The sequence below is a fragment of the Lichenostomus cassidix genome, chromosome 2 (genome assembly GCF_008360975.1).
Source record: "Lichenostomus cassidix isolate B80296 chromosome 2, HeHo_3.0, whole genome shotgun sequence".
NCBI lineage: Eukaryota > Metazoa > Chordata > Aves > Passeriformes > Meliphagidae > Lichenostomus > Lichenostomus cassidix.
This window is the reverse complement of record NC_139482.1, coordinates 9,686,511-9,703,324: the sequence shown is the minus strand read 5'-3', so window position 1 is coordinate 9,703,324 and position 16,814 is coordinate 9,686,511. Positions and strand designations below refer to the sequence as shown.

At 39.5% G+C, this 16,814-nt stretch overlaps 1 protein-coding gene across 10 annotated transcripts in view; it reads left to right on the top strand.

The window, feature by feature from the left end:
* Positions 1-16,814, top strand: part of DIP2C (DIP2 acetate--CoA ligase C (putative)) — a 306,943-nt gene that overhangs the window by 275,776 nt on the left and 14,353 nt on the right. For 7 of the 10 annotated variants that reach the window (XM_085050312.1, XM_085050309.1, XM_085050308.1 and 4 more), the window contains 2 exons: positions 2,686-2,715; positions 4,415-4,476. In XM_085050312.1, the coding sequence (XP_084906438.1) occupies positions 2,686-2,715; positions 4,415-4,476 (92 nt within the window). The remainder of the gene's footprint in view (positions 1-2,685; positions 2,716-4,414; positions 4,477-16,814) is intronic. The other 3 variants (XM_085050313.1, XM_085050310.1, XM_085050306.1) reach the window with 1 other exon arrangement.

The following is a 16,814-nucleotide window of genomic DNA, read 5'->3' as shown; positions in this document are numbered from 1 at the left end:
GATTGCATCTAGCATATTTTAATTCTCATTAACTAGCATCTTAGCATTCTCTAGAGAGAGAGAAAAATAGATATGAAAAGTAGCCTGTTTCTTACAACAGCACAGATGGTTCTCTAGGATTTTAGCTAATTTCCATTTGAACACTTGAAATAAATATTTTCATTTTATTCAACCTGCTACTCAATTTAAGTTGAGGGAAAACTTCTAGAAGTTGTTAATTTTCCTTAGTTAACCCTGAAAGTATACTAACAAATCTGTCCAAGTTAAGGCAGGAGAGCAGGATTCATCTTCCTTCTTTTCTGTCTCCTCTAACTGAGACTGCAAGGTTAAGTGAGTTATCCCATATCCATCCACAGTCAGTAGAATCACAGAAATGCTTCCAGAGACATCTCAGGCGCCCATTTGGGGATGGCATCCATCACCATCAGGAGATCCTTCCTACCTTAAACTGCAAACTTTCTTCTTTGATGCCTGAAATTAGAAGAAATGAACCCTTCCCTCACTGTCTAACAAAGGAATCTTTGTTACTCAGCTCAGGGCTTAAAATTAGTATTTCTTTTTACTTAGTGATAGATCACACTCTTTGAGGCTCTTCCACATTGAAAGTAATGAAGGGTAGGTTTGCAAAGAGTGCCACAGGAGGCTGTGCACCCTGCCAGAGGTATGATTCACACTTAGCAATGTACTACAGCTCTGGGTGAGCTCCCTCAGATTCTGCTTTCCCACCTTTACTATAAGTCATGCCATCAAGTTCTTTTCACAGCTCCAGCCGCTGTGCTTGCGTAGGTGAGATTGCCAAGTGCACACCAAAAATTCCTTTTTTGAGCATCTCTGCAGCAGAAGTAGACGTGGAGTAAACACTGAGGCCACATCCTTAGAAAGGGAAGCAAAACCCAAAAAGCAGTTGTTTTTGAATCCTTAGGACTTCTGATAGCCTGCTTCCTGGTTTTTAACTCTGGGGAGGCCTTTGACTTTGGTGGGAATTAGGTATGGACTGAGTAGTGGCACATGGTCAGCCCTACAGCTGACTTGTTGGGGTGATCCTTCAAGCAGTCTTGACCTGCAACGTTTTCCCAGAGGAAAAAAGCCTGGCATATTGCTGAGGTTTGCTTGGACCAGGGATGGTTCACCAGTGGCAGCCTATGCATGGGCAGGAGATTTATTTAGTCCAAGAGATGTGACTTGTGATATACCCATTTTCAGACAGAAAATTCTGTATGTCCCGTTTTGTTTCCTTACCAGGCATGTCCTGAGTAAATATCAGATACTCCAGAAGTTGTGTTGTTTTTCCCCTGGTACCAGCATAACAGATGCTCTCTATCTCTGTCTCTCAAAATAAATGTACACAGACTAATTGAGTCAGTCATTCTGGTCTTGGCTTAGACTCTGCTTCTTTTGAAATACTTTTCAGAGTATTCCAGCTGCAAGTGGCCACAGAAGGACATTGCTGATACTTCAGCTGCTGTTTCTCAAGCCATTCTGTAGTTAAAAGCCATATGAGACTCTTGTATTCTCCAAGTCCTTTCTGGCACTGCAGTATAGTCACAGGCAATGAATTATATAACTGCTGGGTTTTAGTAATGCTCCTGCTTTTTTGCAGTTACATTACAATGTTCATCCTGGGTTATTAGTAATACTATTTTGAGGCATCAATGTGATAAGCAGATCCATCTTATTTTTTAAAAATATTTCATCTTCCTTTGCATCCAAAATAAACCTGTCTTAAGGTGCTGCTGTGGTGGCTTCCTGCAGTGTTAACTCTGCTGGCATTCAGAAGTCTGATGAGAGGCATGTGGGATGCCAGGGCTTTCAGAGCTGTTTGTTTTCACAAGTTGTAGGGCAAATCCCACAGCAGCCATCTGGTGTAAGATATTCCACGTGATAGTAGTGGCTTAGGACTAGTCACCACTGAGGATTTTTTGTCTCTTTACTGAGGTATCAGTCATGGTTGAGAACTGATGGGTGTTTATCAGCTTTTAATTTTGTTGTTCTTTATATGTAGTATGCTGTTTACCATAACAAATATGAATGAAGACTTATTGGTCTCTGAAGGTACTCCATTTATTTATGATCTTCTAGAATTAGATTATGCACCAAGCCTTGATTTTATTTCACTTTAGGATCAGGTTAATCTGTATGCAAGAAGGTATAAATATCTGTTTCTGTCATATACTAATTTTTTTTTCCCAGAAAGCTTACTTTTGATTTCCAGAGGACATCACTTACAAACTTCTATTACTAGTGAAATGGCAGACCTGGAACTCTCAATGGAATAAATTGCATTAAAATAGCAGGGGCATAATGTGTATGACTTCAAAAACAAAAACAACAACAAAAAAATCAGTATGCTAGACACATGTTTTCCACTAACAACATTGTCTGTAGTGTCCTAAAACCATTTAAGTCTGTTTGTCCAAGGTTAGCAGTCTACAGCTGTCTCTTCTGTTGCTCTACTAAAATGTTGACACCTCATTTTTTACTTTTTTTAACCTTTAATGGTATAATGGTTAATTTGTAAAATTCCTGTATTTGACATTGTTTTTCTTTTTATTTTACTCCCTGCTTTTTGCATTCTCCTCTTTTTTTTTTCCTCCCACCTTTCATTCCCATTTTTTTATTATTATTTTCGTCTTGTGTTACCTTCTTTCCTTCTCTCCCTCATCCCTGCTATTCCTGCTGCTATAGCCTCACAGGCTGGGGAAGCTGGCCGAGCAGGTAGGGGATTTTCATGTTCCCTCAATACCCACCTATCAGCTTCCAACAGTGGGACAGACTAGAAATTGAGTCTGGAGATTTGGGGATTTTCAGATCCTTCTATAAAATTATAAATAAGTCCAGTGTGGCTTTATCTGGATGCAGGTTTCATCAAATATTAGATGTCCATTGTAACTATTTCATTCATGCTTAAAATAATAAATATCATAGTGATTGTCTTTGATTTTCAAACTTGACTGTTTCCATTATTTTACAAATCAAACCAGCTTTAGTTTTATTTTTAAAGATAACCAATTTTTCCTTGGTTCTGTTTTTTTCTTTTCAACATTACATATATTTGAAATAAGTTCTCCACTCAGCACTAGTCTGTTACACTGCTGAGTTTACCAGTAGACTGAAAATTGTGTCATTAATAGCTAGAGAGGATATTGTACCTTGTATTGTGTATAACAAGCTAAAGAGGCTAACATGCATGTGCAGCTCTATTACTCCTGTTCTCCTCTGGTGGTGGGTCATGATCAGTACCTGTACAGTAAGTATCAATTGGTAGTGGTAACTCTTTTCCCCCTTAGATACAAAAAATAACTATTTGTGGATCTCTGATGTAATTTTTAGCGTTCAAAAAATTGTGGAACTGTCAGCCAGCATTGCAGAAATGTAAAATTCAGCCCTAGACATTACTAATATGAAGAATTATACTCTACAATGTATCCCAAATGGGACAGAAATCACTGGGAGTTCACGTTGCCTGCTGGTTTAAGTAGTAAACATCTGAATAACTGGTAAAGGAGTTTGTGCATCTGGAGTTTACCACGTTTAGGAGAATTCCACTGCTGAAAAGAAAATTTCCAACGTTCCAGTGTTCCAAAATGAAGTCGTGCTTTTCTTTGAGCTTTGTGCTTAGCAGTAGCATGAGGTCTGCAGCAGAGAAGAGAGCTCTAGCCTGGAGCATTGAGAATTCACATGATGTTCAGTGGTGATGAGTTTGAAGTTTTGGATAAGGGCAGATCATAGCAGGCTGCAAAACTGCAGAAAAGCTGTGGGTGGAGAGGCCTAAAGACTGCATCATCTCTGCATGAAAGGAAACTAAAATTAGTCTGCCTCTTTTCAAGTAACTAAATATTGTGACATAAAGCAAGGGTTTAAATTATGCAGTGGAAGACTGAAAAGGAACAGAATAATTGCTTAACAGACCTTCAGTCCAGATTGGTTCATGTCATGCGTGCTACCTTTACTATCTTTAGCTTCAAGTATATTCTCTGTTGCATGTATGGAAGACTCTCAGTAAACCATGCTTCACATTCCTGACCATGTGCTTCTGCCATTAAACTGTGTCTCCTCAGCAATTTCCGCCTTCCTTTAGATGGCAAAACGTGTTTAACATTTTTTGTATGTATCCATGTGCTGATTACTTGGCCTTTTGTAGCAAATAAAACCTATGTTGACATGTGTTGGTTAAGTAGTCTGACTGCTTGATGTTTTTCCAACCCCCAAGGTGACAAGCACCCGATGGTAGGTATGTTTCCAGTGCTTGTTCTGATTCTGTGAAGCTGAGCTTTGATTGATGAATAGCTTAAATATAACTTGTCATTTGATTAGCGTAATTAGCACTGAAATTAATGTTTGGTTATTTGGGGGGGTAAAACTCTTTTCTCCTCCCAGCCCTCAGGTTCTGATTAGCTGATGTTGTTGTTTACAGGGAACATCTGGACCAGATCCCACCACAGTGTATGTTGATATGAGGGCACTGAGGCATGACAGGTCGGAACCACCTTTTTCTTTTTCTCTAATACACACAATTAACAGTTTCTAGCAAGAAAGCTGCTTACAGCACACCTCACAGACCCTGGAAACCTTTGTAATTCTCATAAATAATTGGTGTTGACTCCTACCAGCGAGGAGACATAGACATTTATAATAGTTGATTAATTATTTTCACCACTGATAAAACTGAGACAGCACTGCTGCAATGACTAACAAGATTCCTTGCCTTTATTGCCATCAGGATTTCATGACTGTTGTATTCAGGTGGTGCAGCCTAGCCAGTCCCCAAGGATTGCAGTCCTGTTGGGCCTTTTAGCTCCAAGAGGTGTTTCTCCTGGCAGCTGTTTGCCTGTGGTTTGCTGCAGTTCTTAATGCTGCAGGACTAGGAGGGGATGGATTATTGGCTTCAGCCACAGTGAGCAACCACATTCTGTAACTGTGGGTATTTTTCAGTTCCATCTTGAGTGTTAGATGTGAATACAAGAAGTGAGAAATAAAATTTACAAGTAGTGGTTGGAGGGAAGCTTGAGATCTCAGGTGTGATTTTAAAAAATACCCATGCACATATATTTCAGTTTTCCAATACTCTGGTCAAAATGATAGCACAAGTCTCTGAACAGAACTGTAACAAAAAGAAAAGTTTTCTATGAACTCCAGAAAAGGTGAACATTTAATTAGCACTCCTGGTTCCCTTAAAAAATCATTATCCAAATAGAGAGTTTCTTTGTTCTTTTTCTTTCATCTTTCTTAAAAGCTTAACAGAGAATTTGCTCCCCAACTTTGTCTCTATCAAAGTGACCAGTGCAGCTCACAGAGTACAGACCTTAGGGCACTGCAGGCCCAAATTACCCACTAGGTAGTTAGGTCAGATAAACATAAAGATATTTTCTTGTTGCACATGGAGTATGGCAGGTAGAAGAAAGGAGCTGCAAGATATTTGACTCACCATTTCTTTATTCCTTTTGCACACAATGACTCCAAAAATAACACTTGTGTTTCATCTGTCCTTTTGGGACACTACTGTCTCGATAACCCAGCTACAGAAATTTGGTGTTCCTGGCCCAGCAACTGCAGTAGTGTGGAGACACAGTCCAGGGTCATACTCAATGTAGAAAAGAAAAAAAGCCTTTTCTGTATAAAGAGAATGTAATGTTCACACTCAGTAGAAATTATAAACAATAAAAAATATGTTTAGAGAGAGGAATTAAGATTTACTGTTCATAAAAGTTGCATAAGCCATGAGTGTACTACTTCCCTGCCTGAGCATATCATTAAGAAGTAGGCATCATTATCGAGACCAGGCTTTGCAGTGTGTTAATTTATATTTAGTGAGTAGTTCTACAGAACATGAAAGATGATCTTTAGAGCTGGTTCTCATATTGTGCTAATGTAGATTTTAATTTGATGGTTTGAAGCTGTGCCTCATTTACCCAGTCCTGCGGAATTTAGAATTAGATTAGTGGGTCATAAATTAAGGGAGAAAACAACTCTATTTGACATGGTCTCTTCACACTTGCTGTGTCTAACCATTTTAGTGGAACTGAATGTCCCTATTACTTAGCAGTAACTGAAAGATCTCTGAAAATAGCTGTGAGACCATAAAGTAGCAACCCACAGAGTCTTTGCAGGTCAGCCAGTCCCCCAACAATATGAAAATTTTACACTGTACACTTAAAGTGAGAAAATGTTTTTCATAATTTATATTTTAGAGGATATTTTTCAGGGTCTGAAAAAGACTGAACATTTTTTTTTCTTGTCATGATAACACTTTCTAGTTGCTTCAGAAAACAGCTGTAGTTCATCTCTTTGAGATTACTCAAATCCTGTTCACATCCATAAAAATTAATAATCAGTTTCAATACAACTATTTCAAGGTCATCCAGTAATTATGTGCTTGTGCACTTCACAGCTTATGAAAATGCCATGTTTTTATAGAAGTTCAGGTCAAAATACCTGTGCTAGGAGCAATATGTGTGGAGGTCTAGGTGTGGTTGTTCCACCAAGCCAGATGTTTCCTCCCAGCTCTCCCTGGACTTGGAGGGTTTGATTCTTAGGTCAGAGTGGAGGTTTTCAAACACCTTTTTTGTGGTTTTTTTGTGTGTCCCTGTGGTTTTGAGCTACCAGCCCACTGGTTCAGCTGCTGGGGCTCTGGCCATAGTTCTGGGCTCACCTGGAGGTTCAGGAAACTTGTACCAAGGGGTGCAGCCACTTGGTGAGTGGCTGGCATCAGTTCTGACACTGGAAAAAGGCTTGACTTCCTGGCTTTGAGCACCTAGAGCATTGTAGATGCTGCAGCTTCCCCAGTAGGGTCTCCCTTGGACTCATTTTGTATTTGTTAGCCCTGCTGAGTCGTCCCAGGCACCCTGTGCTGCCTCAAATGGAAGCAGACACCTATTTTGGAAACTGAGGAGCACCCTAAAAGCAAGAATATACAGCTCTGGCTTGCTGGTGGTGACAGGACATCAGTATCTTTGTTTTTGGCATTTTACTGATTTTTTTAAAAATCAGAGTGTCCTCAGGATGGCCAAGAAAGAGTGAGCAAAGACAGACAAGACCCACACAGGCTTTAAAAAAAAACAACAGAAGACTCCCGAGTTATCCCCCAAGTGCCCCTGCAGTGCAGTTTACAGAGGTTAACTCAGGTCCAAAAGGCAGAGGAGGTGGATTAATGCTTCCAGCACAGCACAGAGGCTCCAGTGCTGCCTCCCTGTGCAGCTGGGGCCATGGCCATGTGCCCATGGGCATCCTCAGGGAGGGACAGGCAGCACAGCTCTGGGCAGGAGGGAACACCCAGCATTGCTGCATTTCTCTGCCCCTGGGAAAGCTATTTTATTCCCCCTCCCCCAAAAAAAGAAAAATAAATCAAATTAATATGTACACATTCTTGTCCTGCTGTCTAAAGTGCTGTTTGTCAGATCATTCCATGGTATTTTAGACCAGCCATGCACTCCTCAGAAAGCTTTTCAGGTGGTTAAGCACAAGATGCCTAAATATGCTAAAAGCTGAGAAGTGCTTGGGAGATAAAAAAGGGAGGGAGAGAGAGAGAGAGGGAGAGCCTGTTCTCATCATACCAAAACACCATATACTTGAAAGATGGTGGCTTTTATAACATTTGCAGCCTTTTGTACCAGTAAAAATGTAAATTTAAAGCCCAAGCATCCCTTGTATCTGAATTGTTCTAAAACAATATGTATGTGAGTTTATAAAATATCCAGCTAAAAATACATATCTGATATTAGAATAAAAATTTCACAGCCTCTTCATCCTTAACAGCAGCTTAGTTCTTGGTAGGAAAACTATTTATTGGCCAAACAAGCCAATTCATCAAACTGAGGATAAACCAAAATAAATCTTTCTTTCCCATCACAGGGCAAAAATCTTTTCAAGTGTTCTGCAGCAGGTCAGGCTGGATTTGCAAATGTTTCAGTATATTTGTAAACATCCTAAGACATATTATTTTGACTCATCTAAAGTTGTTTTCAAAATGTTATTGTTTTAATCTGGTAATACATATCTTGAAATTACCTTGAATTTGAAACTAACTAGTATTAATTAGAAATAAAATATGATTAAAAATATTAAGATATTTTGACTGATTTGAATTTTTTCTCAAATTTTTAACATAGAATTTCTTTTCCTGAGTATCTGTACGTTTCATATTCTAAATGTTTTATCAAGAATATCCTCAGAAATTTAAAATAGTGAGCTGAAGGATCCATCTGGTGACAGCTGAGGGAGATCATTGATCTTCTCCTAAAGTTGAAACTTCATAAAAACCCTGCAAAGATAAACATACCCTTGCATCGTAATGTTGTCTTCTATATCAAAACCTTACCCATTAAAAAAAAAAAAAAAGAAAAAAGGAAACCACTGTTTTGCCCTAAGCGGAGCAAAGAGAGATCTACTTTGATATTGAAGTTTATTTAAAAAATTATAAGAAATGTAAAAGGAAACATATTCATTGCAATCTGTGTACCCCCAAAAGCAGATAAAAATGTCTCCAGTCTTCTTGTTCAGCAGCAGATAGGGACAGCTTAGGAGCTTTGATAGAATGGAGGCTTAGACTCCCAGGGGGAGAGAGCCACTAACCAAGTCACAAATTATTGATGAAGATTTAGATACCATTTTGCATGCATTTATCGTAGACAGTTGCTCCTTATTTTGACTACAAATTGTATTTAAACTGTTTGTTGAACTACATCCACATTTTGTATCAAACTGGGCAAAAATGAAGACTTTTAGCCAGTGTTGGTAAACACTGTTTTTTATTTTATTTGATTCCATCTATAGTTTCATACATGCAGACATCCTTTCCCATCATGTCCTTCTTATCCTGTCTTCAAACTTCAGTACACCCTTTGGTGAAATAATGAGTACATTAAATGATCTTTTAAATTATTCAGATTCATCTAGTTAAGTCTGGAGGGTAATAAAGATTGAAAAATTAATTTATTAAACTCTTCTGTGGTTTACTGGAGTTCTTTTGAGCTACATAGTGAGCTGCTTGGATAGACAGACATGGTGAGGCAGCTGGCACCAAAGAAGGACTCAAATCCAGGTATGGGATCTTGCCAAACAGATCAGAAGCACAAAGATGAATTTGGGTTTAAATTATTAATTTTTTAGTCTGGCTACTGAAATACTTTCACAGTATTTCATTGAAATACTCCCACTCAGTCATCAGAACAATTATTTTAACCTGATTACACTCTGTATTGATTAAACAAGCAGTTTGTGGAGCTGTAGAAAATAAGTGTCTTCTCTTCCCATGTGGTCACTGACATCTTCTTGGAGTGATGTAAATTAATGTAGTTCTTAAAAAAAAATGACCTTGTTTCTACTTAGTCTGTCATTAGCAGACTCAATTCCTTAGGAGGTCATTTGTGTGTTGTACTAAGTTTTATTTTTTGTTTTGGATTCTGGGAGTATTCAGAGATCTCAGAACTTCCTTCAGACTTGCTCAGACATTGTCTCCCTGACAAAGGTGTTTTCAGAGGATGGAAATTCTGAATCTCATTCCTCAAGAAATGAAGGGAACCCTTGTAGCATTTCTATGAAATGAGAAAACAATTACTTAGGATTTATTTTTATAGATAGCTTATACACTGAGCCCAGTCTCAAATCCAGGCTCTGTCAAAAGGAATCAGTAAAGGCTTCATTTTAATATATTCCAGCATTTCAGACTTCATGCAGGAGCAAAAAAATAGCCTTTTATTGTGGCTGTCAATTGTTTATCCTTCTCCTCTGCATTTTACTGAAACCTTCATGTTATGTATACATTGTTTTGGGTAATACCAAACAACAAAGCCACGGGAGCTTTTTCTCCTTATTCTCAAACACTTCTGCTCCATCTACCTTGAAAAATACTCTTATTAAAGGGTTATATACAAAAGAACTCCTTAGCTGAATCTCTAGCTGAGCTGTAGCTACAGCAGTGCTCTGTAGCACAGTCATGGTTTGGAGGGGAATGGTTTTATATATTCACACAGGAGGGAAGAGAGACAGGGGAGAGATGTGTCAGAAGCAGACTTGCTAATAGCAAGTGACAGTGAAATAGTTACCTTTTGTGAAACTTTAATTGATTAATCATATTTGAAAGCCATTTGCCAGTGGTAGCAAAAGAGAAATTTTGAGGAGTGCTCCCTTGATGCTGGGAGAGCAGGGCTTTTCCAGCTGCTGTAATGGGTTACAGCATACAAAACCCAGTCACAGGTTAAAGAAAGTCACAGTGCTCAGTTGTTCCTGTGTGGGGTTCACAGGGGTGGCTAAAATCCATCACTACCTCTGTCACACCCAGCCAGTGTTTCCCTTGCTGTGAGGTTCTGTAGGCAGAGGGCACAGGTTGTTTTGGGTGTAGTGTTCCACATACCTGGTGAACTGTTCAAAACTGAGACCTTCCATGCTATTGTCCTCAGAGTGCTTTAGACACAATGAACTCATTCTGCAAATGGAATTGTCAGGTGCTACCTCCAGCTGTGCCATTCCTGTCACCCTGAGCTTTGAGGACATTCTCAGATAGGTGGCTCTAATTCCAAGTTTCACATGTCACCCCCCAGTTCCAAGTTCCACACATCACCCATAGTTTTTTATAATTGTCTGTTGCTTTAGCTGTTTGTATTTCTTTCCTGTTATCACAGAAACAGTCTTTTCATGAAAGTGAAAAGATTTGCACCCCTATGGAGTCGGTAGAAGTAACTCAGTTGAGAGAAGGGCCTGAGGTCTTTAAAATAAAACCTGAGTCCCTCAAAGATTTAAATACCAAAAGAAATTATGCAGTTTGGTTTTGAGAACTCTTTGTAGAACTGCCTGGCTTTTAGGCATTTTGCCTGTTAACTTTCAGAATCTTATTTGTGAGTATAAGCCATTTATCATGGTACTGGCAAAACCCTCCTTCCTCTTCACGTTTTTCCTCAGGAGAAGATACAGCCTTAGCCTTTTAGCAGTATTGTGCTCTCTTTGTGCCATGCAAACACTGCTGTCTCAAAAATCCCCTTGGCATTGCTTCTGATCTATGGGAAACAAATCTCCCAGAAAGAAAAGTTAATTTGGGCTGATAAGCATCATGTGAACACTTTCAGTTCTGACTTAGAGAATTCTCAGTCTGTCTAGAGAGGAGGAAACGTTCTCTCTTGCTGTTCTGACTGCATCAGGAGGTGAACCCAGAGACTTGTTCAGCCTCCATATACTGAATAGTCAGTGATTAGGAATAAAGCTGATGGCCTGGGAAACTGAAGAGGAGCAAATATTGTTGAAGAAATTGTATTGTTTACATGTGAGGATCCAGAGTTATAACCAGATTTGGAAATGTACCTTTTCAAGAGCTTTCAAAGATGCTTCATGTTTCCAGGCATAACACAACTTCTGTTGCAGGGCAGGAGAAGGGGAGAAATGTCCAATAACTTGGGGGATGGGAGCCCTAAAAGTGATTTGTGTGCTTTCTGAGGCAAGATTACTGGTTATTGAAGTATTTCCTCCCTTGAAGCAAAAGCATTTCTTCCTTGATAAAGTCATCTTCAAGAGATAAGCATATCATGATTTTAGTGGAACAGGACAATAAGAGTTGGCTCCAAATATGGTTTTAGGGAGTCTCCTGTGACAGGACAGTCCCTTTTTAGTGCCTGCAGGTGTACAAGGCACTGCTGCTCATGGCACTGCTGACCTTTCCTTCTGAGTGCTCATCTGCAGTTTTCATTGAACTGAAAAAATAGCCCCATGCCTTGGTGTTCCATGCACAGGGAATGTCCCTGGTTGTTGTGAAGGAGAACTTTCTGCAGATTCTTTCCCAAAAATGCAGGGTGAGTCAGCTAATGGTGGGAATTTTGGAGGTCGTAGCAAGAGAAGGGGACAGGTTAAAGAAAATTACTTGATTTTAGAAATTCCATGTTTGATTACCTTGTGGGAATGTAGAATATGAATATTTTATTAGCAATGCTACAATAATTTCCATCATTTGTTAACAACAAATAAGCTAATTCCATTAGCTGAGGATGTTTTCAGATCCCAAGTTCATTATAATTAAATTTTTCCCTATATGTGAAGTCTCTTTAGAGATTAAGACTGGGAAGACAAAGGGTTACAAAATAGAAAAAGAATATTGCATTAAACAGAATCGTTAGATCACAACTGTGATTATGAAAAATGCTGTAAAAACAATTAGTGATAAACACCATGTCCTGGGAGGTTTGTAATCTGAGCAAAAAGATAACAGCTGTGAGCAGCTTTTGCCTGGTTTTGCAAAGCTGAACCTGAAGCACAAAGGTGATGCTGTGCCTGGTGGTGCTCAGGAGGTGCAAGGTGACAGACCAAATTCTCCAGTGCCCTGGTCCACTGCATTCTCTTGAAATAGTTGTATATTGTGCTTTAAACAATGTGCAAAGTTAATTTAAACATCTTTAATGTCTGCTGACAGCTGAACATTTTAAAGTAGTTAAAGGCTGAAAGGAAACATAAACATGACTTACTTTTTTTACATATTCTCATAATCTTTTACGATAAAATTGCTATTGCTTTTTTTAATCAGTGAAGCTTTGAGTGTTCCGTTCCTGAACCAGAGTTCCTGCCCTATTTTGATGCCTTTGCAGCTTTTTGAACTGTCTTAAGTCATTGTGTAACTTCTTCTGCTTCTTTGTTCAGCCATCTGAAGGATTGGAAAGTGCTTGCTTTTGACCTCAGGGAATTTGGCACATGAAGTGTAATTTAGGTTTTATAGTGAAGGATTCATTTATATTAAAAGAAATTATTTAGTGCTAATTCTTGTTGATTTTCAAATTAACAGGAATAAAATATGTCCTAGACATATGAAAAGTTTAATGGTTGTTCATTTGGTTGGTTAAAGTTTGCCTCAATCCCAAAGTCCCTTTTTCAGTCTCAGTTGTATTTATCCATTATCTGAATTTATCATGTGATGGGAGAAAACCTCTGAGGAAACCAGGATAATGCAGGGAAACTTCTTAATTGTCTACATTTTCCCTTCAGCCTAAGAGTTCAGCTGTGCAGTTTTCCTACTTTTCTGATCTGCTATATGAAAGCTGTGTGTCATTTTGGAAGGCAGAGCTTATATTCTTTTATCCGTATTTCCATTTTTTGGTAGAATAAGCTCATTGACTTGGTAACTCTGGAATAGTTTATGTAGAAACATTTTATTATTTGAGTAAAGAGAAGATGCACTGACAGTCTTGAGTGTCAAAGAGTCCTGACCCAGTCCAGCACCCCACTGTTACCTGCAGTGCCCATCCTTCTCCTGCCTGTGGGAAATGAGAACATCAGCCCTTTCCCTCCACAGGTCTTACCCAGGCACCACCTCAGACTGGACACTGAAATATATCTGAAAGGTGATGTTGATGGCAGTAGTTCTTAATTATTTGAGTCAGCACAGGGACTGGGTGGAGCCACATAAAATGACAGTAAATGCCTTGCAATTACATTTTGGTTACAATTTCTAATGAATTAGGTAGTTGGCCTTTTTTTCACCATAAAAGATGGTGTGAATTCAGAAGAGTCAGTTGGGACAGATCCTTTCCAGCTTAAGGAAAAAGTGTTTTTAAAGTGGTCAAAACACATTAAGTTTTTAAGTTTTGCTTGTGATGGGGATTAAAGCATTTTCAGTTTGGAGAGTTAATTAACTTAATTTCTAAACAAAAAGCCCTGAAACATTAACCATAAATAACCTCTTTTTCTGACCTGACACTTTTTTTTTCTTAGATTCCATTTACAACTTCTGTACATATTTAACTTTTTGGTTACAATTTAATACAGAAAATTTTTCAAAACATCAATTTCTTGCTGTGTATGAAAATATCCACATTTTCCCTCCAAGCTTAACTTCTACTGTAAGATGACAGTTAGTGGGTAAACTTAAGAAATAGGGCTGGAATGAAACCAGAGACCACTGGGTGTTGCTTTCTGCCACAGAAAGGCTGTGGGCAAGGAGGGGACTTAGATACATTGGGTTATATATTCATCACATCCTGTTTGGTTTCCTCTAAGCTTTGTTGCTGAGGGTTTTCAAGAGTGGCAGCATCCAAAAACAGATGCTGGAAGAAATCAGAGTGCAAAATAGCTGGTATTAAAGAAACCAAAGAGCTGGGCTCCTGAGCTGGCATGCCTGCAAAGTGACTTGGTGTGACAACTGCTCCAGACTGGAGGGAGGGTTGGTGGGATAGGCAGGGAAATAAGAGCTGGGATGATGGAAGGTGCAGTGCCCAAGCCTGGCTGACAGAAGATGCTGGCACTCAGGCAAGGAGGAGGAGGGCAATTACCATGGCTCAGCTTGAGGGAATGGCGGTAAAGGAAAGGAAAAACTTTGAAACGTGGGGTTTGGCCAAGTGTTGGGGTAAAAGGCAATCTCTTCAGCTGGTTACACTGAAAGAGAATGGGGGCACTGGGGAAAAGCTCCTTTGAGTTGGATGTGGAGAGGCAGAAATAATAAGAGGAAGCTAAGACTGGTTCCTGCCAAGCATTGCAGAGTAAAAAAGGTTCCTGGATTTGAAATAAATTCAGCTAAGAAATAAGCCCTGAAAGGAAGTGGAAGAAGCCCCATCATTTGAAATACTCTAACAGAAGTAGACAAAGCACTCAAAAGTGCACTGCAGGGAGCAGTCTTTTTTTGGCAGGGAGCAAGACTTGGATGACCTCATAGCCTCTTTCCATCTCTATTAGAATCACAGACTCCAAAGCCTTTCTCAGAGCAGCAGCACAGCCAGCTCTGAAGAATTGCCCAGTTTTGGCACCATAGCCTTGCTTAGTACCTCTCTGCACATGCCAGCCCCTGCAGATTCCCAAAGCAAGAGTTAATAGCTCTGCTGACAAACCCTCTGATTAGTGGAAAGCTCTAGCTAGCTGTACAGTGTATTTTGGAGAGTTTTCATCACCAAATGAACCAGATCTAAAATGGAGCCTAAACAAAATTTGCAGTTTCACGTAAGGTAGTTGGGCAGAAAGACACTGTTGCTGCATTTTGATATGGCCTTGCTGCACAGTGATTGCAGTGCCTGGTTAGTTATAGCTGGCCAGCTCTTGTTCTGAGGTCACATTTCTGTCCTGCTTTTTTTCTATAGCAAGTGTTTGATCTAAAGAACATGAAATCTGTTCAGTGTATTAAATTGCAACAAGGAAAAAATTTGACACATACTGGTGGCGTAGCTGCATTCCCCAGTAAATCCCAGTAGCCAGACTTTGAAACAGCTTTCTCAACTGTACAGCTCCAGTTAGAAAAATTTTTAAGAAAAAGTTTTTAGGAACCAGTGGAAAAAAGTTAGGAAAAATATACTTTCCTATACTATTCTGTGTAAATATTACAGTTTCATTGTGTATCATCCCTATATGATTCTTAAACATCTTCTGTCTCTCCCATCCAAAGAGCCATGTTGGGTGGGGAGAACTTCTGTCTGCCCTGCATTGGGTCTCTCATTTATGTTTTCCCTCTCAGCTTGGCTGCAAACCACCAGAAGGTGCAAAAGTAGCTTTCACACCCAAGGGCAGCACGTTTTCTCCCATCCACTTGATTTTCAGGCTCTTTGCCCAGTCTGCCTCTACTGCCATGTTCTCCTCTGCCCTTCCCAGCAAGACTGGAAGGCAGAAGAAACCAGCAGGAAGTCTCTGTACTCACTTTGTAAGAGATTGTTTTCATTCCCAACAAAGAACTCTGGAGCACTGCAGAGAAACAGGATTTGCCCTTTCTGGACCTGTGCTGCCTGGGAGCACCTTGTGATTATTTGTGAATTTGGAGAGGGATTGTTTGTGAATTTGCTGTCATTGTCCTAGGGAGGCTGTAAGCAGCTGTGTGCTTCTTTGCCAGCATCACCTGGGTGATTCAGACCTGTTGGTTTTAATGGTGTTAGTCTGATGGGCCTTGGGCTCTGCATTTTTAGTTTGTCTACCAGAGCAGCCTTCACAGTGATGCTGTTTGCTCAGGAGGGAAGCAAAGAAGTTTTCGATTGTGTCTGCATTTGTCAGTGGAAAAATGGAAATCTCTTGGGAAAGAGAGGGAACAATTGCATTATTTTATGCTGAGGCACAGTAAAACTAATTTTAAAAATTATTGCCCGATGGCCATAATTTATTCACAGTATCTAGTCCCAGTAGGGTTAATGAGACTATTAAGCACTTAAAATTAAGAAAGTGCATGAGAGTCAGTAACATCAGAATCTCATGTTTTACTTGTATTTTTATGAACTATCTTTGTGGAAAAATATTTTTTTATTATTTTGGATTTGTTAGAGGTTTAACAGTGTGTTCCCAAATGGTTTGTGAGCTTAGCAGAAACTTTTTAAAAAGGGATCCAAGGTTTTGGGTGCTAACAGGGCTCTTGCAGAAAACCTCCAGGAAATGCTGTTTCTATGTTTAGTGCACTGCTGTGAAAACTCTGTAGGGATGTGAGGCGGGAAGCACAGAGTGGGAGAGGTTTAACAGAGCTGGAAAGTGAGAAATTGCACCTTCTGTGGACCATCATGTGCTAAAAAATCAGGCAAGGTTAAATGAAATAGGTGGAGATGGGAACTAGAAGAATATGCCAGTGATAATAAGAACAAGATGGGAAGCACAGATGCTGAGAGCAAAGAGGGGATTGTCAGATTTATGACTGTTGATTCATTTCCAGTAGTCACTCCATTGACTGTTGAATGCATTGTTTTATTATTTGTGATTTTTGCTAGGCCTGGAGTTCAGCAACACTTCATGGAGGCAGGTCTTAATGACAGGAAGGGAGCAAAGGCCAGCAGTATCTCTGGGCAGCTGGACAGTTCTGACATACACTTTTCCTGCCCCTGAGGGTTTTTTCTACTGTTATCCAAATAGAATTCTCTTTAAACCTATCTTAAATTACATAAAGTGCTTCC